The sequence below is a fragment of the Mastigoproctus giganteus genome, chromosome 7, assembly GCF_048544385.1.
Source record: "Mastigoproctus giganteus isolate SK-2022 chromosome 7, ASM4854438v1, whole genome shotgun sequence".
In the NCBI taxonomy this organism is placed as follows: Eukaryota; Metazoa; Arthropoda; class Arachnida; order Uropygi; family Thelyphonidae; genus Mastigoproctus; species Mastigoproctus giganteus.
Window position 1 is genome coordinate 64,323,270 of NC_143581.1, and position 27,488 is coordinate 64,350,757.

At 38.5% G+C, this 27,488-nt stretch overlaps 2 protein-coding genes across 2 annotated transcripts in view; one reads left to right on the forward strand and one right to left on the reverse strand.

The window, feature by feature from the left end:
- Nucleotides 1-11,515, reverse strand: part of Syn1 (Syntrophin-like 1) — a 165,324-nt gene extending 153,809 nt beyond the window's left edge. Inside the window, exon 1 of the mRNA XM_090377692.1 lies at nt 11,077-11,515. Coding sequence (XP_090233818.1) covers nt 11,077-11,515 — 439 coding nt within the window. The remainder of the gene's footprint in view (nt 1-11,076) is intronic.
- Nucleotides 11,516-11,794: 279 nt separating this feature from the next.
- Nucleotides 11,795-27,488, forward strand: part of LOC150082964 (Fanconi anemia core complex-associated protein 24-like) — a 51,391-nt gene continuing 35,697 nt past the window's right edge. The window contains exons 1-3 of the mRNA XM_090377693.1: nt 11,795-12,007; nt 16,974-17,113; nt 17,636-17,788. Coding sequence (XP_090233819.1) covers nt 11,887-12,007; nt 16,974-17,113; nt 17,636-17,788 — 414 coding nt within the window. The 5' untranslated portion in view covers nt 11,795-11,886. The remainder of the gene's footprint in view (nt 12,008-16,973; nt 17,114-17,635; nt 17,789-27,488) is intronic.

Here is a 27,488-nt window from a genome sequence, read left to right on the forward strand (position 1 = left end):
GCACCACCCCAGATATGGGAACAATATTCCATGGTAGGGCAGATTTGCAATTTGTACAGAGTGAACAGCTGTTTGGAAGAAAAGTAATGCCAAGAGTGAAAGAGAAAACAAAATTTTTTAGAAGCAGAGGAAGCAATATTTGTAATATGCATTTGCCAAGAGAGATTAGAAGTCAGGATAATCCCCAAAAGAGATATATCATCTTGCCTAGAAATCGGAGTATCACCAAAGATGAGCATAGGAGCAGAACAATTCTTTTTGCGAGATATAAGACAGGACTGAGTTTTAGAAGGATTGAAATCAACTAAGTTGTCTTTGCCCGACTGGAGAATTACCTGGAGATCGGCATTTAAGGGATTGGTAGTGGATATTTGAGAAGTTGAAGCTCATTTAGCAGAGCAAGGTTTCTCAAACTGGAAAGTGGAATGCAATGTGCTATGGTTGGCAAAATTATGGATAAGATTTCCAGTCAATGGAAGAAGATCATTAATACAGCCAGGTCTCGCATAACACGAGTTCGATTAATGCGTTTTTCAGTTACTGCCATTTGAAAAAATTATACCACTTTTCACTTTACAAATTTCCAGTTAACACGATCTTTTTTTTTTTATACGATAGTTGAAAGAGATTTGAACTGCGCTTTAAACTTACCGCGCGTCACACGGGCAATAAACAAATGTTTGCCTGCTGCCCGCCTTGGTGTGTTCCATCAACCATCGGAAGAAGACATGTCACTTGTTTGTCTCCTGCTAATAAAGTCAATGCAGACTTGCATTTAAAAATTCAAATTTTTAAATGAGCCAGATGAAAATGTTACCGCGAAGGAGATGACGGTAAAAGAAGTCGATGAAATCTTTCATATCGCAGAGAACCTCAAACAAAAGGTTTGAGGTCCTCTGTGATATATATTTCACAAGGGCCCAGAGAAGATTGTTGTCAGCTTTCAAAAATTGACTGATGTAAAGAGAAAGTCAACACCGTTAAAATATTTCTGCAACAGTCATTTCTTCATTGTGTATTTTATGTCAGTGGTTCCCAAACTTTCAAGTTCACGGTGCCCTTAGTGTCTCAGTAATTTTTTCGCGGCGCACCCAGACCAAAAGAAATACCTAACAGTTCCGTTTATTAAGTAGTTAGGTCCAAACAACTTAATAAGAAATGCTGAAACTGTGAACTACCTCGAGCTAGTAGTTCACGTGGTGACTGACAGATGTCGAGTATCGCTGTGTCCCTCAAAAATTTAAAATATTCCGCGGCGCATGCTTTGGGAACCGCTGATTTATGCAATAAACCATTTAATTCCATAATTATTTTCATTATCTTTTACATTGTATACAGTTAAAAAGTTATTTAAAAGGTATTTTTAAAATTCTTTATGGACATTCCAGAAGGTCAAGAACCAATTATAATTTTTCCTATTGATTATCATATTCGATTAATGCGTTTTCGTTTTGAGCAATGCGCTCGTGGGACGAATTAATCACGATAATCGAGGCAAAGAGTGGGGGGAAAGAACTGAACCTTGGGGACACCAGCATTAGTGGAGAAGTTAGAAGATAGAGAGCCATCTACCATCACCCTCAGTGAGCAGTCAGAGAGAAAACTGGATAACCAATTACAAAAAACAGTTGGCAAACCATAAGATGGAAGCTTGTTTAGAAGACCTTTATGTCAAACCCAATCGAAAGCATTTGAGATGTCAACAGCTACTGTTTGTGTTTCACCGAACTTTTCCATTGAACTTGTCCATAAATGGGTAACATAAGCCAGAATATCACCAGTGGATCGACACTGACGGAATCCATACTGGTGATCGTTGACCAGACGGAAGGTTTCTAGGTATAGTGTAAGAGTTGGAGGTTAATTGATTTCTCCATTACTTTAGAAAGAGTAGAAGTAATTGCAATTGGATGATAATTGGATGGGAGGGATTTGTCACCATTTTTAGGAACTAGCTGGATATGAGCAAATTTCCAAGCAGAATGAAAAACACCTTTGGAATAAGAAAGTGAAAAAAGGCAGCAAAGAACAGGAGTAAGTTCAGGAGCACAGGTTTTGAGAACAAGTGGAGAAATACCATCAAGAACTGGAGCATTCTTAGCATCAAGATTCGTTAAAATTCTTCTGACATCCTTTTGACGGATGCCCACAGGAGGCATTGAATAGAGCATGTTGGGAATGGTGAGAGATGTTTTACAAGATCATTAATACATGATTTGGAAGAAAAATGGGATGCTAGAAGATCAGCTTTATCCTTGGCTGACAATAGAACCATCTGGTTTTGACAGAGGTGGAAGAAGAGATGGGCAAAATTTGGGACCAATAGCTTTGGCAAGAGACTATTAGGGCAAAAAGGAAATTTTCTACTCTTAGCCTTGTTTGGACTGATTAATAACTGCTTTACAATTGTTGTGAGCTTTGGTTGTTGTTATTTTGGTTTTTAGGAGCATTAGCAACTAAGGCCATATTGCTTTGGGAATATGTGGTGGTCACTCCCTGACCTTTCCGCTTCCTCCGTATTTGGTGGTAACGGACTCTAACTAAGCGCCGTGAGCTTTGGTGCAGGCATAAAATGAAACTGACAAATTGGAAACAAGCCAATTACGATATGCAACATTCTTCTCTTGAACAGCCTTAGCACATTTATTGGAAAACCAAGGTTTAGATAAAGAATGAGATTTTAAGGTGGAGTGTGGAATAAAAGATTCCATTCCACAAGGAATAAAGGATTCCAAGAATAATTTCACTGATACAATCTGAGCAAACGTTGACATCAGAAGTTTTGAAACAGTAATCCGACCAAGGAAAATAAGAAAAGAAATCTAGCACAGGTCATCCCATTTTGCATTCTCGTAATGCCAAACAACATGAGGTTGGGAATAGCCATGAGATAAAGACTCCATTGGAGAAGAGACAATCACCAAGTTGTGATCTGAGGTACCTAAAGGACCACTCACCTCGACCGTGTACTTAGAAGGGTTGTTTGTGAGAAAAAGATCAAGCGTGTTGGCTGTATGGTTAGGATTGTCCAGTATTCTGGTAGGTAAATGAACAATTTGTGTGAGGTCATTAGTAGTTTCAAAAGCCTCAGCATCTCGAGCAGCTGGATTTGTGTGACTAGAGATTGGAAGCCAGCTGGAACTGTGAACATTAAAATCACCAAGGAAAATTACCTCACTCTTAGGACAGTTGGACTGGAGAAAGTCAAGCTGAAAAGAGAAGAGGTCAAAGAGCTCCAAGTGATTAGTGGAGTCGGGAGAATGGTAGAGACAACAGATGAATTTGACAGAATGAGGTAGAGAGATTTTAAGCCAGAGAAGGCCGAAAAGAGGAGATTCCAAATTACCAAGTCTCTGACAGGGAATATCGGAATGGATATATGCACAAGTATATACTTTGAGACGAAAGGAATCATACAGCGAATAATTTGGACAATGAGATGAGCAGTAGTTGAATCAACCGATAACTGAGATTCTGTCAAAAAAAGTAAATGGGGTTTGGCAGACTGCAAGTGGAAATGGACATCACTGAGATTAGAACTGTGACCACTTATATTTGTGAAATGGACTAGGAAGTGTTTGGAAGATTTAGATCTTTTCGCAGATAAGCTTGCTCTAGTTTGACAATTCATGGTGTATTCAATAGTAAGAAAAGTGGGATATGGGAGGGATATACTGTATAAAGTAATGAAATTTTTGGATATGGTGTACACATTGTAAGAATATATCCAGACCCTTGACATAACGTGGCCTTGACAATGCCTGCCCCCCCACCCCGCATACACACCACTCGGACTCCCTTCAGTCACTGTTTGGTAGCAAAATTACACACTAGCTGATCTGGAAGCCTACTAAAGAGTTACCAATATTTTTAGTCAGTTTACTAACTAGCGGCTGGCTTGCAATCACTTTTAGAGCTGTACCTTCGAAATGTAAGGAAGTTTGGATCTTTTCATAATGTCCTTCCTAACCTCAAAAGACATCAGTCATACTGCATGATGGAAGAGATGGGGAAGGGTTGACCGGAACTTAGCTCTGGAAACTAAACATGGGTTCCACCACTTTAAGCCTCCAATAAGCAAAGTGGTGGTATTGCACCGATCAATGAGAGTCATCTACCACCTAGTACTGCCTGGTAACGCAGAGGGGCGGCATTTCTCCATGTGGCGTGGGTGCCACACCTCGACCTCTGCTTACGTTGGTTCACGCCTGGGTGGTCGCCCACCATGTACTTGTGCATGGAGGCTATACCCAGGATTACTAACAGCCTCACCATTGTAAAGGTGCAAGCAGAGGATCTGGCTGTCACAGACCGACCAGATTTCATCGAAATTGGGTCCACTTGACTTGGGTGTCATCCAAATATCAGTTCCATCAGCATTTTAGACTCCCAGGTAGCAAGTGCAGCTTGTCTGGCATATCTTAGAGAATGTCTGCAACAACCTCCAGGACCAATATACAGGGTATCTCAAAAATATTGGTACAAACATTTAGGGGAGGTAGGTAACATCTAAAGGAATGTGAATCGCATAGGAACCCATAACCGGAAACGTCACCGTAAGTCAGTAGATGCCACGGTAGTCGCCGCATGAAGAGCATGCATCGATATACGAACTGTGAGCTGGCAGACATACACCTAGTGTATGGATTAGCAGAGGGCAATGGACGAGCCGCTCAACGAATTTATGGAGAATGCTTCCCAGACAGACACGTACCGGACCACCATTTGTTTGCACGTGTGCATCAAAATTGTGCGATTATGGGTCATTTAGAGGTAACAGGAGTGGTGCGGGTAGACCACATTTGACGCGAACTCCCGCCATGGAAGAAAGTGTGTTGAATGCCGTCCAGAATAATCCTACTACCAGCACACGTGCCATTGCCTCCTCTGCCTTAGAAGTGTCTCACTGCAGTGTACAGCGAGTCTGGCTCGACAATTCCTTACACCCATTTCATCTCCAAAGGGTTCAGTTACTAATTCCCAAAGATCATACTGCACGTGTGGCTTTTGTGCAGTGGTTTCTCCAAGAAAGTGTTCAAGACTTGAATTTTCCTTGGAAGCTATGATTTGTTCACGGATGAGGCTTATTTCACTCAGGAAGGCTTATTCAATCAACAAAATGCTCATGTGTGGGCTCACGACAACCCACATGGTGTGTGCCCCCATGCGGCACAACATCGCTTCTCAATAAATGTGTGGGCAGGTATGGTCGGTGACTGCTTAGTTGGCCTATACCTGTTGCCATCCCGCATGAACTCCACTAAATATCGGATCTTTCTTGAACAAGTTCTACCAGTGTTACTTGACGATGTTCCAGCAAATGTGAGACGCAACATTTGGTTTCAACATGCCAGGGCGCCTGCCCATTATGGAAGGTGTGTTCGTGATCGTTTGAACAGGCGTTTTGGGTGTCGATGGATTGGCCGTGGTGAGCCCATTCATCTGACTTATCGAGCCTTGATTTCTTTCTGTGGGGTCCTCAAATCTATCGTGTATGAATCACCTGTGGAGACGGAAATGGATCTCGTGGCAAGACTCGTCTGCGCTGCTGCTACTGTCAAAGAAACTACGGCGTGTTCAACCATGTCTGCCAATCCATGCTGCGTCAGTGTCACGCATGCATCGCATCTCATGGTGGAACCTTTGAGCATCTGTTGTAACATCATGAAATGCATCCATGTCAAATAAATGTTTACCACTAATTACTGTCTTGTGTCATTTCTGCTTCTTGTGCCTCTGCTACTACTTTATCAAATCTTTATCAATTTTCAAATCTTTATCCTTTGGTGATTTCATCACATCTTTTTAGCTTCCTCTTCTTCTGTGGGTAGTTGGTGTAATTCTGCTAGCTGCTCATTTGTAAGTGGTTTTGCAGTTGATTCAAGCAATTGGATTCAAGCAATCAGGGATTTTAATTTCCCAGATATTCACTGGAATTTGGGGAATGGTCACTCACATACTAGCAAGGCTTTTATGGATTTATTGGATGACTGTTTTCTACATCAGCATGTTAGGGAGGCAACTAGAGGGAGTAATACTCTTGATTTGATTATCAGTAGTGATTCTTTATGCATTAAGAATCTGCAGGTAAATGAACACTAGGTGGCAGAGATCACAGTGTGCTGAAGTGGGATTTACTCAAAGAGGTAACTACCATTAGGGGTAAAGGGAAGGGTTACTGCTTTCGTAAAGGCGACTACGATGGACTGAGACAGTATTTAAATTCTATACAGTGGGACCAACTGATGATGTTACCAACAGCAAATTCAAAATGGGAAGCATTCAAAGAACTTATCTTGGAAGCTACTAGGCTTTACATACCAACTAAGAAATACTGTTCAAGGTTTAGGCCTAAGTGGATGTCAGATGAACTAATGAGACATATGGTAGAGAAGAAAAATGCATGGGATACATACAAATTAACACGTGACACAGAAGCCTATGATAGATACAAGTTGATCTGTAACCAAGTTACAAAGGAGGTTAGGCAGGCAAAGGCAGATGACGAGAAATCTTTGGCAAGGGATGCAAAGAAAAACAGAAAAGAGTTCTTTACTTATGTAAACTCTAGAAGGAAGGGGATGAATCAGATTGGTTCACTTGATATCGATGGGTCAACTGTTGATGATCCTGCTCAGGTACCTAACAAACTAAATGAATATTTTGCATCGACATTCACACATGAGGAGTTATTCAGCGAGGGGAATGCCAGAGGTGTATTCAACTCTGGCAGTAAGCTAGAGAATCTTGTAATAACTGAGAGTAAAGTGGAGGAGAAATTGTTGAAGAACCTGGGATGAATGGGATCTATCCAGTTATATTAAAGGAGGCAGCAAAGGAAGTAAGCAAACCCTTAGCTATAATTATGAGAGCTTCCTTGGACTCAGGGGAAGTACCCATGGACTGGAGATGTGCAAATGTGACCCCAATTCACAAAGGAGGATCAAAGGGCGACACATGTAATTATAGACCTGTTACTTTAACTTCTGTTCGCGGAAAATTAATGGAGGCACTGGTTAATGAAGCACTGCAGGATCATCTAGACAAGACTTCAGTTATAACTCAGACACAGCACGGTTTTGTTAAGGGGAAGTCTTGCCTGACCAATTTGATTGGATACTATGATGCAGTCACAAAAGAACTGGATGCAGGGAATAACTTTGATATTATATACTTGGATCTTAGAAAGGCTTTTGATACTGTTGCACATGGAAGACTGATGCACAAATTGGAGCAGTGTGGCATTGGAGGCAAATTGCTGCTATGGATAAAGGGGTGGTTGAGGCGGAGAAGACAGAGAGTGGTAATCAATGGACACTGCTCGTCGTGGACTAATGTTATTAGTGGAGTCCCTCAGGGCTCAGTGTTGGGTCCATTATTGTTTTCTGTATTCATAAATGATATTGATGATGGTATATCAAGCTTAATGTCGAAGTTTGCAAACGATACAAAAGTAGGCAGGGTTGTCAAGGACACTACTGACACTATGCTGCTGCAACAGGATCTGGAAAGGTTGAGCAGATGGGCTGAGAGGTGGCAAATGAAGTTTAACATTGACAAATATAAAGTACTACACATGGGAAACAGCAACCCCAGAGCAACGTATCAACTCTGTGGTACTACACTGACAGTGGTAGAGAATGAAAGGGACCTGGGGGTGGTTGTGCAGGCAGATATGAAGTTCTCTGAGCAGTGCAGATGGGCTGCAAGAGTAGCTCATGGTGTACTGTCAATGATATATAGGAATTTTTCTAGCAGGGATAAGGAGGTGATTATTCCCTTGTATAAGGCAATGGTCAGGCCACACCTAGAGTACTGTATACAGGTCTGGAGGCCTCATTTCAAGAAGGATGTAGAGCTGCTGGAACGAGTACAGAGAAGGGCAACAAGATTAGTGAATGGAACAAAGGGGTGCTCTTACAAAGAAAGGCTTAAGTTTTGCAAATTACAGTGTCTGGAGACTAGGCACCAGCGAGGTGATCTGATAGAGGTGTATAAAGCATTGAATGGTTTGAGCATGCTCAATGCTGATGGGATTCTTCCTCTTGCTCAGAATAATCCCCTGAGAGGGCATAAATTAAAATTGAGGAAAGACAGATGTAGGATAGACGTGAGGAAATTTGCCTTCAGCCAGCGGGTGGTTGTTTGGTGGAACAGACTTCCATCCCTTGTCGTGGAAGTTGATAGCCTAAATAAGTTTAAGGCTCAGCTGGACAGGTATTTCGAATGAACAGAGGGGTGAAGTGAAAGTGGTTATTTTTTATTTATTTATTTTTTTTTTTTTTTTTGGCTGATGCTGCATAAGCTTGCTTTCTTGCTTCAAATGCCTTACTAATGCTAATTGTGCAATATCCCCATCATCAACTTCGTGGAATCACACTTCTTTTCAAGACTTACAATTTCATTTTGTAACCCGGTCACATTGCATTCTTCATATTCACAAACAGCATCAGGGTATTCCATGAGCTATTCATCAATCTACATGAAATTTATTTCCAAGCTTCTCCAATCATTTTTATACTGTGCAGAATATTAAAACGTTTCCAAAAAATCCTCCATGTTATATATTTTCATTGATTGTATCGGTTTCAGAAATTAATCCTCGTAACTGCGGGGACTCGGATACCAGGGACCCCCTGTACTATCTGAATAGCACTAAAATCAAACTATACAATCTGATATAAAGTTCTCTGAAGTACAGATAGGATACTTGGGCATCCACAGGATTCTATCAATGATATATAATAGGAACTTTACAAGTAGAGATAAGGAGATGATTATTCTATTACATAAATCTATGGTTAAGTCACACTTTGAATACTACAGAAACACTTGAAGATCCTATTTCTGGAGAGGTGTAGATACAAATAAGAATGATTAAAGGCTAGTGGAGTATTCTTACCAAGAGAGACAAGTTCTTCAAACTAAAGGTCAAGCAAAAACAATGCTGAGGGTATCTTTGCTTAGTCGTGTAATATACGACTTATAAATATGCTCCCTTGTATATTTAGTATTAGCAATGTGGCCATTGCTAATACTAAATAAGGGAGCATAAAATTAAAAGGGGGATAATTGTACAACAGAGGCTAGAAAATTTTAGTTTAGTCAAAAAAGAGCCACCATTTGAATAAACTCCCACCTACTCTTGCATACAATGAGTGTTTAGAAGGCCAAATAGAAATGGGTAAATGTTAGGAAGGTGTCACAAGTCAATTACTCTCTCAGTTAACTGAAGTTAGATATGCTTGCTTCTGCATAATTTTGCAAAAAACAGTGTGAGTGAGTGGCAACTCTGCTTCAAAAAAAATTTCCATAACAGTGCTGAGGTACATGTAAGTCAACTGTGTCCTGCTATTATTTAATATTTAGTTCAGCATTCAAACAGAACTATATCATGCAATTCAGATCAAATTCATTTGTTTAAAACACTATTATAATTGAAGTTGATTCAAATATTGATTTATCTGAACCATCATTTATGTCAGATTTTAGAATGATCATTTAAAATTTTTCATTTAATGAATACAGTAAACACTCACTATAATACTCCCAATTGTAATGTCCTTTTCTTCTGGTCCCATGGTCAATCCTATGAAGTGGCACAGGACTGACCATGGATTATCTTTTTTAACAGCTACAGCACTCTTGTTTAAATTCTTTCCCACTTATGTCACTTTTTTTAAGGTCCCAAGAAGGAATAAACCTGGATATAACTCTCCTTGATTTTTGGCTTTAGATAAGCAATGATAGAGACTAAATTTTATAAATTGTTAATCATACAGTTTGTTTACTTCACAGAAATCATAACTGGTGTAGGAGATATTTATTTCATATTTAACTTGGGCCACTAAATAAACAAGGCTAAGTAAACACAAAATCTTGTATATGTAGAAACTGTGAAGTGATGAAACATTACCTCAGCCAAAGTCTGTGTAAAAAACTTTTGTCCAGATATTACTATTTTTCCTTTTTTATATTTATCACAGATTACTGTCACACAAAATATTTCACTTACTTCATTGCTGTCACATTTCTGTGCTCTGAGATGGGCTTATGGCTCTTGGTGGATATCATTATATTGTTTCAAGTATATTGTATTGGAAACTAATATTACCTTACACTGCAATTAGGTCATTTTTTGTCATAAGTAAACAATAGTTACTACTAATATTTCACCAAGCAACTCCACAAATCCGTATCAACTAAAGAAATAAATGGCATATAAATACATATAAACAAGCAGTACATAATGGACAGTATGAGATGGGCAATGCATAACTCATGACCACAAAGGAAATTTTTTACAATTGGATCTCGTGACACATGGGACAAATCTCTCAAAAGAATCTTAAGGAAATTGATTTTTCCATTTTCATCTTATGAGTCATTAAGTATACAGATTACAACATAATAACAAGCAAACAAACAAACATACAGAAAAGTTGGTAGCGTACCAATATTTTCTTTAACATTACAATGAATTAACATGTTTAAGAAATTTATTCAAACGGGACAAAAAATTTTTAAGATTCGGTTTTTATATTTTTTAAAGAATCGAATAAAGTAAACTACGGAATCTTATCATGATTCATTCAACAGTAATGGAATATACTGTAAATAAAAATCAGCAGGCGGCCTCCGTTAAAAAAAATTTAGATAACTTTACCTTCTTATATAAAATAATAAACAAATAGGCACTTAGTAATAATATCTGTTAGTAGACGACAATTACGTTAGAGTACTGGTTTAAAACTAGGATCACCCACTAACACCGAATATGCAAATCGATGGAGTTCGTTTATACACCTTGTACTGGAATTCGTCTGTAGACAAATTTATCTGGAGTACTGCAAATAAAAGCATAATTTCTGCAGCTATATCACATAAAACATTCCATTAATCAAAATACTATCTAGAACAATGAAAATAAAAAGTAGAAATCTGCGTTTTTTTTGTAAGGCGCTCAGCTAAGAAGTGAACTTTCGTAGTAACATGTAAGGGTCAATTTATGTCAATTTGCAGATGCAAGTATTACTGCGTTTAAAACTAAATTGGAATAGTGTTCGTTTTGTATACCTTCTAAATCGACCACCTTTCCTGCACGTTTCAATGCTCGTACAGCTTCATCGTGTGTGGCATCCCGTAAGTCCTCTCCATTCACTGATAAAATCGCATCTCCCACATATAACTGTTCAGTTTGATCTGCTGCCATTCCTTTGAATATCTTGCTAATCAAAATGGGCATTTTATTTTCTTTCCCCCCTTTTATACTGATGCCTAAACCGTTGTTATCCTGTTTAACGACACGTACTACACGTTTTTGATTAGCGATGCTCTCCGGAATGTCAGGTGGCTCCGAATCCGATAAGCCATTTGCTGGACCATTACTTGCTTCATAACTTTCATCTAAACTAATGCTTAAGCAGTCTTCTTCTAACGTAGCCAAAACTTTGTACCACTGCTGTCTAGCATAGACCTCCAACATTCCGGTACGTGCATATCCACTGCCCGCCATTTTGGCAGACAACTCTTAGATCAAGTGCCTTGCATCATATGACGTCATCGTATATCATTAAAATTTCATTTTGTTTTACATTTGAAAGCTACAATTGTGTTATAAATATGTAACTTTATTTTTTGTTTATAATATAAGATTAGTTACTAAAACTAATTAGGATAAAACTAATATTCTATATAAATAACAGAGAAGGTGTACTGGCGGGGATTACAATTTTGCATCAATTTTGTTGTTCTAGGCGCGTGTTAGTAGACTCCGCAATTTGAAATTTGTTATCTTCGCATACGTATATATACATCCACTTACTCACCTTGAGGTCATCCGTTCCCCACGGGACGAAAGTGCACCATCTTTTGATTGAAAACAGTATGAACAATATAAATACACAAATAACACAAACTCCGGTACGGAAGGACATAAAAGTTCCAATTGGTCACGTGGTGGCCAGTGACAGATGGAGTGGAAGTCAATTAATTGCGTGTCTTCGTCGTAAGTAATTAAATTTTTGTCATAGATAATTAAGTATTTCAGGTCAAGCGCAATATTTCCTTCACATTGGAAACTACTTCCCCACTAGCTTCCACTACTTTTTCCAACTAATTCAGAGATGTGTATCTTAAAAATAAACGTGAATTGTGTGTTAAAATTTGGTGCTAACTCTGTCAAAACCTCATGCGGACAATATCTTGGGCAGTGACTAACTGGACAGAAACCTAATCATATTAAGAAAATGAGTTTTCCTTTTATTTATTTATTTTTCTTTATCACATGTAAATAGTGAAACCTTGCTTACCTGGATCTTATGATGTGGCAAGAATGTTTGATACACGCTGGTGCTAATAGTTCTCAACCTATAATAGAAAAAACAAGATGATCCAATTATTTACATAGTTTATTCAAAATATTTGCCTTTCAATTAAACACTTTCTACAAAGATAATCAACCTTTCAACTGAACATACACTTTCTACAATGATGTTCCAGCATTTTTTGAACTGCTCAAATAGAAATCAAAAGACTGCTCTCTGAACCAGGCTTCTGTTGCTTGCATGGCATCATTATTTGATGCAAATTTGTTATCCTGTAAATGTTTTTTTTTTTTTTTTTTTTTTATTTGAGAAGAGATAGTAGTCTGAGGGTGCAAGATCTGTGAAATGTGGGGAATGATGAAGAAGCCAGAAACCTAGTTCGGCTAATTTGGCATGTGTTTGTTGTGCCGGAGCATTGTCCTGCAAAAACAGCACTCCATAGGTGAGCTTTCCTCTCAATTTAGTCCTTAGTTTCCCCAGAAGAGATGAATAATACTCAACAGTTGTCATTTTACTATTTCCCAGGTATTCAATAAACAAAATCTCATCCTTTATCCAAAAGACATCATCATGTGTGAAGATATTAGGTGCCAACTCAGAATTCTTATGGATATTTATGAGAGCTTGGAGAGTAGGCTGGATCCTCTCGAAGGAATTAAAATGGGGGACCCATCAAGCTCTTAGTTGTCTAATGCCAGAGCTCATCACACTTGTGCATAGGACAAAACAGTGGCAATCACCAAGGCAGAATGTGCTGGTCCCATAGGATGTAGTTATTGTCAGTGACTCTGTTGTTAGGGAAATACAGTATATTGTGCAAAGGTCCTATTCCACCTATTGTGCATAGGTGGAATAGGACCAGAGTATGTCTGCAAGGGACAAAAGTAGATGATGTAGAGCAGATATCATCCTTTAAGGGCATAAAAGGCGATACTGTTGTACACATTGGCACTAATGACATTGAGTAGGAGATCTGAGGACTTAATTAACACATGGCACTAATGACATTAAGAGTAGGAGATCTGAGTAATTAACAAGTACAGGGCAATGATGTGAGAATTAAATTTGAAAGTGTGCAATTCTGCTCAGATGCAACAGGAAGGAGTACATGCTGAGAGCCTTGTCAATCAGTTCAGCCCTGGAGAGAATGTGCAAGGCTCGTGGGGTAGAACTTTTCTCTGCATGGTTTGTGCTTATTAACTAAAATAGAAGGCGTGCAAGAATATTTGCTGATGCTATTAAGGCAGTGTTAGGTGGGTTGGAAAATTCTAGCTTGGGGGCGATACAGTAATTAGAGCGACAGGCAGAGATGAAAATGATTCTTACACAGCTGCTATTGGAACATCCCCTGTCCAAAAAGCAAGGTATCAGGAATTTCAAAGGCTGCTGTGGGTCATTGTGAAACAAATAAATGCATGGGCTGTATTAGGGTAACTAAGAGTAAGAATAGAGGCATGTACACTAATGCTAAGAGCAAATGAATTTAATGAATTTGAATTAAGATTAAATGAATTTAATGAATTTGAATTAAGATTAAATGAATTTAATGAATTTGAATAGTGATTAAGTCATCAAATGTAGACATTGTATGGATATCAGCGACATAATGCCATTCAGACATAAGGGTTGCAGACATTATGCTCTTAGTTAAGAAGCATATTAAATCTAAGGCAGTGCAACCAGTCAACATGGATGCTCAGTGCAACGTTGAGTCAGTTTGGTGTGACATAAACACTGGAAAAATGAGTATGAGTGTGTTATAAGCCTAATGACTGTGATGAGTATAACAAATAACTATACAGAGAAATAGAATGAGCTAGTAAATCAGATTATTTTATAATGGGAGATTTTAACTTTCAGATATTGACTGGAACTTGTGAGTCAGTCACTATTACACTAACAAGACTTGTAAATTTATTGGATAACTGTTTCCTACAGGAGCTTGTCAGAGAGAGGCAACAAGAGGAAACAGTATGCTTGATCTGACTATCAACAGTGATTCTTCATGCATTAAGAATCTACAGATAAGAGACCTACTGGGTGGCAGTGAGCACAGTGTACTGATATGGGATTTACTCAAAGACATAACTACTGTCAAGGGTAAAGGGAAGCTTTTGATTTCATAAGGGTAACTATAGTGGTCTCAGACAGTTTTTAAATTATATGTGCAGTGAGACCCACTGTTGAAGTTACCAACAGCAAATTCTGAATAGGAAGCATTCAAGGAAGTAATTATAGAAGCTACTAGGCTTTTCATACCAACTAAGAAATGCTGTTCAAGGCTGAGCCCTAAATGGATGCCAGATGAATGATGAGACTTGTAGCAGAGAAGAAAAAATGTATTGGATGCATATAATTTGTCAGGATAGACAAATTATACAGCCTGTGGAAGATATAAACTAGTCTGTAATCAAGTCTCAATGGAGGTTACACAAGCTAAGGAAGATTACGAGAAGTAAATAATGCAAAGAAAAGCAGCAAAGACTTCTTTTTTTATATTAACAGTAGAAGGAAGGGGTTCAATCACATTGATATCCACTTGATGTTGATGGTTTAACTCTCAGTGATCCTGCTCAGATTGCTGACAAACTACATAGGTAATTTGCATCTATCTACATTCACACATGAGGTACCTTTAGGGAGGGAGATGCCAGAAGTTTATCAAATTCTGATAGATTCAAATGATTTTTTGAGAACTGGAAAGAAAGTGGAAGAGATATTGTTGAAGCTAAACATAAAAAAAGGCACCTGGAGATGATAGGATCTATCCTGTTGTATTCAACAAGGCAGCAAAATAGTTAAGTGAAACCTTAGCCATAATTATGAAGGTATCTTTGGTTTCAGGGTAGGTCCCTATGGAGATATGCAAATGTATCACCAGTTCAAAAAGGGGGTTCAAAAGGTGACATGAGTAATTACAGACCTGTTAGCTTAACTTATTTTCCTAGGAAAATAATAATAGGGTCACTGGTCAAAGAAGTAATTAGGACTACCTAAACAGGAATGCAATTATACTGTAGTCACAGCATGAATTTGTTAAAGGGCACTCTTGCTTGACTAATCTTGCAGTAACAAATGATACAAAAGTTGGTAGGGTGGTTAATGTCAGTAATCAAGCTAAGCTACTACAACCTGATCTAGAAAAATTAGGCAGATGGGCTGAATAATGGTAATTGAAGTTTAACATTTAATAATGCATGGTACTGCATATGAGCAGCAGTAATTCCAGATTAATGTACCAACTATGTGGTACATTGTTTTTACATTAATCTGGTTAGTGGAAAATGAAAAAGACTTGGAATAATTGTGCAGTTAGATATGAAGTTCTCTGAGCGGTGCAGCCAGGCTGCCTGGATATCTCACGGAGTTTTGTCAATGATATACAAACATTTTGGTAGCAGGAGTAAGTATGTGATTATTCTATTGTACAAGGCAGTGGTTAGGCCACATCTTGAGTATTTTATACTGGTCTGGAAGCCCCATTTTTAGAAAGAAAGTGGATCTGTTGGAATAGTTTCAGAGAAGGGCAGTGAGATTGGTGAAGGGAACAAGAGGGTAACCTTACCCAGAAAAGCTTCAGTTCTGCAAATTGCAGCATCTGGAGACTAGTCACCATCAAATTGCAGCATCTGGAGATTGGGTAATCTGATTAAGGTGTTTAAGGCTTTAAATGGATTGAGTAAGCTCCATGCCGATGGCATTCTTCCTCTTCCTCAGCCTACACACGAGGGGGACAATTTTAAATTGAGGAAGGATGGTCGCAGATCCCATGTGCAGAAATTTGCCTTCCACCAGTGGGGTGTTTGAGTGTTGGAACAAACTCCCATCTAGTGTTGTGGCAGTGGGTAGTCTGAATAAATTCAAGGAAGTACTGGACGAACTATTGGAGGGGATGAATTTGTTTTTTTTTTTTTTTAGGAGCATTAGCAGCTAAGGCCATATTGCTCCTAGATATGTGGTGGTCATTCCCTGACCTTTCCGCATCCTTCGTATTTAGTGGTGACAGGCTCGAATCCCGGTCTAATCAAGAAGCGTGTGCTACGCACTGTTGCTTCTTCTCACCTGGCTACGGAGGCACCTTGAGAGGATGAATAGGTGATGTGGGAAGTTATGGCTGTTTTTTTTTGCTTTATAAGCATACAGTATCTATGATTTAATGTCTTTGTATGCAGTGCTATCTTGATTCCTCAAGGTCCTCAGCATTCGATGGGTAACATTAATGTGATAAATACATTACACACACAAGCTTACTTGTTCCTTGGGGGAAAGCCATTTTAACTCTTTCAATTCTTGAAGTTTTAAAACAGAGAAACAAAAGAAAACTTTTCTTGTAAAGAAATAAGTTACAGCTGAGTGCATAGAGTGGTTTTAGAATGCATAAGAGTTATAAGAAGGGGGGGGGAGATTCAAAATTACTTCCCTGTGTATGGAAATGGCGTAATGTAGGTAAGTGTGAGGTGGAAAAGATTTTTTTTTTTTCCTAAACTTTACTTTCAAGAAATACTGGAAAACTAGTCTTTTGTATCACTGTCGAATTGAAGCTGGATAGGTTTTTGTATATATAATATTATTCTCTAGTAAATAAGTACTTTTATTGGTTCTTATAGTAGTGCACACATATAACAAAATATATATTTTTACTGATAGGAAATGTCCAAATTGTAATGTCAGGATCACTGGGATTAATAGATTTTCATCCTGCGTCTAAGACTGCAGTTGTATACATCACTGAAGGTGATATTATATCTGGAAATGAATATCTAAAAAGACTTGAGAAGTTATCTAAGGTAAGAAGAAATACTTTTAAAAAAAAGTTCTATTTGAACTCATATATACACTATTCAGGATACAAGGTAGAATCGGAATATCTAAACCTCAAGACAAATAAATGTGTATTTATGTCTTGAGGTTTGGAACACATGACCATCTCCAAGTAGTTCATAACTTGGAGCAATTTTCACCCTTTATTTTTATATTTATTATTATAGCCTTGGCAAGTGCGAGATGCCTTGCCAGTCTGTGTTCCCTTAGAGTTGCAAAGAGCATAGTGCTGCTGCACCTGAGATTTTTGCACTTGCCCTGCAAACACCGTTAAAAAAATTCAGGAGCTATTACTCTAAAGTTTGACTATATTTAAGAAGGAAGAAAATATTTCACATTTTTAATCATTAATTAAGCGTTAATACAGAAGCGTTATTTTGGACAGGTGCAGGGATTTCAGCACAAGTTGAAAATTAAAGTGTAATAAGACGATTATGTATTTTATGTAAATTTGTACAAACACCTAATATTGTAAATTTTCTTTGTAGGTGGATGGGATGAAATATGTAGTAATGATTGAAAAGACACATATTACTGACCAGTATTTCCTTTCAATACAAAGGCTTGTTGTATTGGAATTAGGAATGTTCTTAATTCCAGTTAAATCTCAAGTTGAAGCTTCTCATCTTCTTTTGGAAATTGTAAGTTTCTTTTAATTTCTGATTGGTTAAATGAATTTTGTTTATTGTGCAAAGATAAAGTTAATGAATCCACACATGCATGTGAATGAACAGAATGTGGAATTAAAACATACAAACAATTTATGATTCTGTTTTTCACAAACTGTTATATTTACAGTACAAATATATTTTTACAGTGAATATTAATTTAAAATTTTTTTTTTCATTGACCCACTATATCATTTCTAAAATATTAATGGTTACTTATAAATAACAGTGCAAACTGGATTTAACATGGATATCAGGGGATAGCTCCAGCTTTCATTACACACCTCATTTTCTAGCAAATTTCATTTCACACGTGTTTTTCTTTTTTTAATACTATTTTGGTCTAAGGTAAAGAAAGCCCACATGAAAAGCATGCAAAAGTTCAATGAAATTTACCGGTAAAAGTACTTTGCCGTAACGGCATTTGTATTGTTGCTTGCTTGGTAAACAGACGGTGGGTGGTGTCGGTCTGGAGTAGCAGTTGAATCCCATGGGAGCTTGAAACGCTCCAAAGTGGAGGGGTTAACCTGACCTTTTTTCTTTAGAATCACTAATTTGAATCATGAACAGAGTCATATTGGAAGTAGTAGTAGTAGCATGTGATGCAAGAAAACAAGTGTATGAGCTTATGCAGCATCAGCCAAAAAAAAAACACTATTCCCTCCAAATGCCTGTCCAGTTCCTCCTTAAATTTATTTAACCTATCAACTTCCACAACGACAGATGGAAGTTTGTTCCAACAATTAACCACCCCGCTGGCTAAAGGAAAATTTCTGCACATCTATTCAACATCTGTCATCTCCTTAATTTGAATTTATGCCCCCTTAGGTTCGTTATCTGAACAAGTGGAAGGATCCCATCAAAATTCAGCATGCTCAATCCATTCAAGGCCTTATACACCTCAATCAGATCACTGCGCAGGTGCCTAGTCTCCAGCCACTGCAATTTGCAGAACTTAAGCCTCTCTTGGTAAGAGGATCCCTTCATTCCTCTCACCAATCTTGTTGCCCTTCTCTGTAGATGCTCAAGCAAATCTACATCGTTCCTAAAATGAGGCCTCCAGACCTGTACACAGTACTCAAGGTGTGGCCTGACCATTGCCTTATACAGAGGGACAATCACCTCCTTTTCCCTGCTAGCAAAATTCCTATATTTCATTGACAAAACCCCCATGACCTGCCCTGGCAGCCTGTCTGCATTGCTCAGAAAACTTCATATCTGACTGCACAATTACTCCCAGGTCTTCATTTTCTACCACCTTAAGTGTACTACCACACAGTACGTTTCTCTGGGGTTACTTCTACCCATAGGTAGTACTTTGCATTTGTCAAGGTTAAACTTCAGTTGCCACTTCTTAGCCCATCTGCCCAAATTATCTAGATCCTGTTGCAGTAGCACACTACCATTACTGTCATTAACAACCCTGCCAACCTTTGTATCATCTGCAAACTTCGACACTAAGCCTGATATACCTTCATCAATATCATTGATAAATATACAAAACAACAGAGGACCCAACACCAAACCCTGTGGGACTCCACTAATAACATTAGTCTATGAAGAGCAGCACCCATTAATTACCACCCTCTGTTTTCTCCCACTCAACCATCCTTTTATCCATTGTAGCAACTTACCCTGAATACCATTCTTCTCCAATTTGTACAGTAGTCTTCCATGTGCAACAGTGTCAAAAGCTTTCCTGAAATCCAAATATATGATATCAAAATTATTTTTTACATCCAGTTCCTTTGTAACCACATCATAATATCCTATCAAATTTGTCAGACAAGACTTTCCCTTAACAAACCCATGCTGTGTCTGAATTATTGCTGCAGTCTTGTCTAGATGATCCTGCAATGCATCTTTAACCAGTGACTCCATTATTTTACCCGTAACAGAAGTTAAACTAACTGGTCTGTAATTACTCGTGTCACCCATCGATACCCCTTTGTGAATTGGGGATACATTTGCACATCTCCAGTCCGTGGGGACCTCCCCTGAGTCCAAGGATGCTCTCATAATTATGGCTAAGGGTTTGCCTAGTTGCTTTGCTGCCTCCTTTAATATAACTGGATAGATCCCATCCACCCCAGGTGCCTTTCTTATGTTTAACTTCAACAATGTCTTCTCCACTTTGCTCTCAGTTATTACAAAATCATTAAGCACCCTGCTACAATTTGATAACCTTTTGCCATTTTCAAACCTTAATAACTGCTCATGTGTGAATGTAGATGCAAAATACTCATTCATTTTGTTTGCTATCTGAGCAGGATCATCAACAGTCGAACCATCGATATCAAGTGGACCAATCAGATTCATCCCCTTCCTTTTAGAGTTTATATAAGTAAAGAAATTCTTGCTGTTTTTCTTAGCATCTTTTGCCAAAAATTTCTTGTAATTTGCCTTCGCCTGCCTAACCTCCTTTGTGACCTGATTACAGACTAGCTTATATCTGCCATAGGCTTCTGAGTCGCTTGATAATTTATATGCATCTCATGCATTTTTCTTCTCTGTCACGAGTCTCATTAGTTCATTTGATAACCATTTAGGCCTAAACCTTGAACAATATTTCTTAATAGGTTTGAAACTTTTAGTAGCTTCCACGATTAATTCCTTGAATGCTTCCCACTTAGAATTTACTGTTGGTAACATTGTCAGTTGATCCCACTGTACAGAATATAAAAACTGTCTGAGACCACTGTACAGAAGCAAAAACCCTTTCCTTTACCCCGATGGTAATTATATCTTTAAGTAAATCTCACATCAGTACACTGTGATCACTGCCACCTAGTGGTTCCTTTATCTGCAAATTCTTAATACATGAATGATCACTGCTGATAACCAGATCAAGAGTATTACCCTCTCTGGTTGCCTCTCGAACATGCTGCTGCAGAAAACAATCATCCAATAAATCCACAAAAGTCTTACTAGTGTGAGAGTGACCAACCCACAAGTTCCAATCAATATCTGGGAAGTTAAAATCCCCCATTATAAGACATTCTGATTTACTAACCCACTATTTCTCTGTACAATTGTTCATTGTACTCATTTGAGTCATTAGGCCTATAACACACTCCTACTCTTTATTTTTGCTTTCGCAGTGCTTATGTCACACCAAACTGACTCAACAGTGCACTGTTCATCTATATCAACTGGATGCACTTCTTTTGATTTTATGTTTTTCTTAATTAACAGCATAACACCTCCTCCCTTCCTATCCTTTCTGTACACATTGTACTCCCCAAATTCCAATTCTGCATTCCTAATATCACTGTGACACCAGGTCTCTGATATCCCAACAATATCCGCCTTTGATGTCTTAACCAACACCTCAAATTCATCAAATTTATTTACTATACTTCTAGCATTGGTATACATGCAAGCATACATATTCCTAGTTACCCTAACACATCCCATATACCCATCTGTTTCACGATGACTGCCATCAGTCTCTGAAATCCCCAGCACCCCTCGCTCCAGGTCGCTACTTATTCCAATAGATGTTGTGCAAGAATCACCTTCACCTCTGCCTGCAGCTACTTTTAACCTTTTAGTCTGTGAATCCCCCCAAGCTAGCAGTTTTCCGACCCACCTAACACTTGTAACTAATGGGCCTGGTGCACTGAGGTCAATGGTTATTAAAAATATATACAATGATAACCCAGTTTAATATAATTCAATAAAATATACAATGGCAGAGTCTTTCAAGACTGACGTGTCTCTTTTTCAACTGATAATATGATTTGAATACAACAGATAAGTGCAATGAGTTGAGAGTGAAGCACGTTGTTCATTTCCTATTGTTGTTGCACGGACGTGCGCTGTTTTTACTCCAGCGTTAAAACGGTTGTCCCTAGGATGGGGTGCAGACGTGTGCCTTTGCGGCACCTCTGTAGCCAGGTGGGAAGGAGCAGCAGTGCATAGCACACGCTTCTTGATTAGACTGGGGTTCGAGCCCATCGCCACCAAATACGGAGGATGTGGAAAGGTCAGGGAATGACCACCGCACATCCCCGGAGCAATATGGCCTTAGTTGCTAATGCTCCTAAAAAACCAAAACAACAACAACAGTGTGCCTTTGCAGCGGTTTATGGCCTTTGGACTAGCCATAGGCAGTGGCGAAAGTGTCGTGAGTGGTCTACTATTGCGAAGTCACGTTTAGGATCAAGATCGTGGTTGGTGGCCCAAAAATGTTCCGCGACTGTCCGCCTACGTTCCCTAATATCCAGGCACGTCAGACGGATCTCAAAAATTCTTAGAAATTATAACATCAAATGTGTACAGTTACCCTGCAGAAACCTACATTCACTTGTCTCCAGTGTGAAGCCCCCTGTCACACCTCTCTTAAGCAGCAATGTAATATATCGCATCACCTGTAGAGACTGTGACAGCTGCTACATAGGAGAGACTTCAAGATTGCCTTACGGAGCATGACAGAGCAATCCGGCTAGCCGAAACTGACCAATCCGCTGTCGCGGAACATTTTTGGGCCACCAACCACGATCTTGATCCCAAACATGACTTCGAAATAGTAGACCACTCGCGACACTTTCGCCACCGCCTATGACTAGAGTAACTTAATATATTAAACAATCCAAAGGCCATAAACTGCTGCAAAGGCACACGTCTGCATCCCATCCTAGAGACAACCATTTTAACGCTGGAGTAAAAACAGCACACGTCCGTGCAACAACAGTAGGAAATGAATAACATGCCTCACTCTCAACTCATTGCACTTATCCGTTGTATTCAAATCATATTATCAGTTTAAAAAGAGACGCATCAGTCTTGAAAGCTTCTGCCATTGTATATTTTATTGTATTATATTAAACTGGGTTATCATTGTATATATTTTTCACCACGTAACACTGCCTCGATAGCATCAGCAAACATTCTTGCACCCTTTCTATTTAAGTGTATCCCATCCCTGTAGAAGCAGTCTCTCCTGTTAACAAGCACAGACCACGCTGAAAAAAAATTTTACCCCTTGAGCCCTGCACATTTCCTCCAGGGCCGAATTGATTGACAAGGCTCTCAACATGTACTCCCTCCTATCGTGTCTTGGCAGAATTTCAGACACTTTCAAATTTAACCCTGACTCACGACTTTTTTGCAACATTGACCTGTACTTGTTAAGTAAATCTGTAGATCTCCTACTCTTAATGTCATTGGTGCCAATGTGTACAGCAATATCACCTTTTGTGCTATTAAAAGATGATATATGCTTTACAACGTCAGCATTTGCCCCTGGCACTGGTCCTGTTCCATCTCTCCTTTTTACACAATATATTCCCCATCTCCCTGACAATAGAGTCACCAACAATAACTAGTTCCTTTGGGACCAGCGCATTCTGCCTTGGAGATTGCCGCTGTGTTGCCTGATGCCCAGGAGTGAGCTCTGGCATTGAGTTGGGCAGCTGAGAGCTTGACGGGCCCTCATATTAATTTCTTTGACAGCATCTACCCTACACCTCAAGCTCTCATAGACGCCCAGTAGAATGCTGAGTTGATGCCTAATTTCTAGACACTCTCTGCACCTGGCACACACACACAAAGACATCCTCCTTGGCTAGATCATGTTCTGTTCCAGAGATGCATTGGAGAATTGCCCCCCACTCAGTTCTCCCCCCGAGTTACAGCACTCCTGCCGCTTTGTGCCCATTGCTTTGCTGCTCTGGTCTGGGGCATGATATTTTTAATTAATAAGATCAATAAATTTAATTAATTAATTGTCAATACTACGCTATCTAATAGAATCCTAAATGCAGTGATGCATATTACGCTATATAATTATACGTTAGATCTGCCTAGTTATCACAATTAAAAATTTGAATTCTCTACTACTCTATACAAAAACGATGGCTGCAAGATTCGAATGAAATAACGATTTTATGTATATTAAGTAGTAATCTACAAAAACTTTATCTAAGTTCTGGCGTCATAAAAAATGTTCGTAATGTAGTTTCACCGGTAAACTTTTTTTTTTTTTTTTTTTGAAGTTTTCCGTGCTTCTCGTGTGGGCTTCCTTTACCTTTGCCTTTTTTTTCTTGGTAAACAATTTATCTACTGGTCCACCAGTGATTCTAAAGAAAAAAGGTCAGGTTACTCCCTCCACTTCGGGAGGGTTTCAATCTCCCATGGGATTCAATTTCTACTCCAGACCGATAACACCCACCGTCTGTTTACCAAGCGAGCAACAATACAAATGCTGTTATGGCAAAGTACTTTTGCCGGTAAATTTCATCGAACTTTTGCATGCGTCTCGTGTGGGCTTTCTTTACCTTCGCCCTATTTTGTTGTTAGTGGATGAGATGGGTTAAATGTTTTGACATATGCACTATTACTGTAGTTTTTTAAGTGCTGTACTTAATAAAAATTCTGTATTAAACAGCAATGCTTCATATACTTAAAAAATAAAATTTCAAAATTGTCACTTTCTTAAGAAATGTAACATTTCAGAAGATATTTATATGCAAGATTTTCCATGTATTATAAAATCTAGAAAAGGCAACATGTTTGCTTTGTGTACTGAATGTAGATGTTATTTTTTAATTTAAAGTGGCAGGAAATATAATGTAATTAGATGTGTGTTAACAAATAAGTATAAAAACAAATGTGCACGTTGTAGAAATAAATGCAAAAATAAGTGTTGCATTTCAAAGTAAAGATGATACTCCATATGTGCTAAATGTTTAATCACATTGTTTAACATAAAACAATCTTTTTCTGAGTTGTGTCAACCATGCAGGCAAATTGCTCAGAAATGTATTTCCTAATAATGAAATAGTAAAGTAAAAAACATGGACTTGGAAGATCAAAATAAATAAGCATTTTTCAGTGAAATTGACAGAAAGGGAAAGAAAAGGCTGCATTGGCTTTGAAAAATGTGCCATTTTCAATTGCCATAGATGATCGTAAACTTGTAATCGAAGTGATTCTTAGCTATGTCACGTGTTGTGACCTTTCCTAATATATATGTGTGTTTTTTTGTACCAATATACATTCACCTTAACATAAGTAATAATATTGCCTTTTTTATATGTATATATACAAGGTGGTCATAAAGCCCTGCACTGGTTTTAAATTTTAATAACTAAGGTTATACCAATGATAGAACCATTTAGTAAAAATTATATGAAAGTTCAAGTCTTAAAGTTTTTTATATAATAATTTCATCCATGTAAATCTGATTTTTCTTTTGTTGTATTTATATTTTATCAATTTCTCTTTTATTTGCAGATATTGAATGACCCCAAATGGTGACAATTAAAGAAAATGTTAACTGCGTGCTTTGGCTCGCAGAGTTTATATCAATAACAGCTGTGAGAAGAAAGTTCACTACTCATTATAAAAAAGATGCACCCCATAAAAAGTCAATAAGCAGGTGGATGAAAAATCTTAAAGAAACTGGATCGGTTAATGACAAACCGTGATCTGTGAGACCCAGAATGATTGCAGCTATATTGAAGTGTGATAATTAAAAACTACATTAAGAATAAAACTTAAGATTTCAACTTTCATATAATTTTTACTAAATAGTTCTATCATTTGTATAACTTTAGTTATTAAAATTTAAAACCAGTGCAAGACTTTATGACCACCCTGTATATGTATGTATGTATGTATGTAGTAGTAGTAGTAGTAGTGGCACTTGATGCAAGAAAGCAAGTGTAGGAGCTTATGCAGCATCAGCCAAAAAAAAAAAAAAAAAAATCACACCATACCCTCCAATTGCCTGTCCAGTTCCTCCTTAAATTTATTTAACCTATCAACTTCCACAACGACAGATGGAAGTTTGTTCCAGCAATTAACCACCCGCTGGCTAAAGGCAAATTTCCGCACATCTATTCTACATCTATCATTTCTTAATTTGAACTTATGTCCCCGTAGGTTCGTATTCTGAACAAGTGGGAGGATCCCATCAGAATTCAGCGTGCTCAACCCATTCAAGGCCTTATAGACCTCAATCAGATCACCGCGCAGGTGCCTAGTCTCCAGCCACTGCAATTTCCAGAGCTTAAGCCTCTCTTGGTAAGAGGATCCCTTCATTCCCCTCACCAATCGTGTTGCTCTTCTCTGTACACGCTCAAGCAAATCTACATCCTTCCTAAAATGAGGCCTCCAGACCTGTACGCAGTACTCAAGGCGTGGCCTGACCATTGCCTTATACAGACGGACAATCACCTCCTTTTCCCTGCTAGCAAAATTCCTATATATCATTGACAAAACCCCATGACCTGCCCTAGCAGCCTGTCTACATTGCTCAGAAAACTTCATATCTGACTGCACAATTACTCCCAGGTCTTTTTCATTTTCTACCACCTTAAGTGTAGTACCACACAGTTGGTACGTTTCTCTGGGGTTACTTCTACCCATATGCAGTACTTTGCATTTGTCAAGGTTAAACTTCAGTTGCCACTTCTTAGCCCATCTGCCCAAATTATCTAGATCCTGTTGCAGTAGCACACTGCCATTACTGTCATTAACAACCCTGCCAACCTTCGTGTCATCTGCAAACTTCGACATTAAGCCTGATATACCTTCATCAATATCATTGATAAATATACAAAACAACAGAGGACCCAACACCGAACCCTGTGGGACTCCACTAATAACATTAGTCCACGAAGAGCAGCACCCATTGATTACCACCCTCTGTCTTCTCCCACTTAACCATCCTTTTATCCATTGTAGCAACTTACCCTTACTACCATTCTGCTCCAATTTGTACAGTAGTCTTCCATGCGCAACAGTGTCAAAAGCTTTCCTGAAATCCAAGTATATGATATCAAAATTATTTTTTGCATCCAGTTCCTTTGTGACCACATCATAATAACCAATCAAATTTGTCAGACAAGACTTTCCCTTAACAAACCCATGCTGTGTCTGAATTATTGCTGCAGTCTTGTCTAGATGATCCTGCAATGCATCTTTAACCAGTGACTCCATTATTTTACCCGGAACAGAAGTTAAACTAACTGGTCTGTAATTATTCGTGTCACCCTTCGAACCTCCTTTGTGAATTGGGGATACATTTGCACATCTCCAGTCCGTGGGAACCTTCCCTGAATCCAAGGATGCTCTCATAATTATGGCTAAGGGTTTGCTTAGTTGCTTTGCCGCCTCCTTTAATATAACTGGATAGATCCCATCCGCCCCAGGTGCCTTTCTTATGTTTAACTTCAACAATTTATCCTCCACTTTGCTCTCAGTTATTACAAAATCATTAAGCACACTGCTACAATTTGATAACCTTCTTCCATTTTCAAACTGTAATGATTCCTCACGTGTGAATGTAGATGCAAAATACTCATTCAGTTTGTTTGCTATCTGAGCAGGATCATCAACAGTCGACCCATCGATGTCAAGTGGACCAATCATATTCAGCCCCTTCCTTTTAGAGTTTATATAAGTAAAGAAATCCTTGCTGTTTTTCTTAGCATCGTTTGCCAAAGATTTCTCGTAATCCGCCTTTGCCTGCCGAACCTCCTTTGTGACCTGATTACAGACTAGCTTATATCTGCTACAGGCTTCTGCGTCGCCTGATAATTTATATGCATCCCATGCATTTTTCTTCTCTGTCACGAGTCTCATTAGTTCATTTGATAACCATTTAGGCCTAAACCTTGAACAATATTTCTTCATCGGTATGAAAAGTTTAGTAGCTTCCACG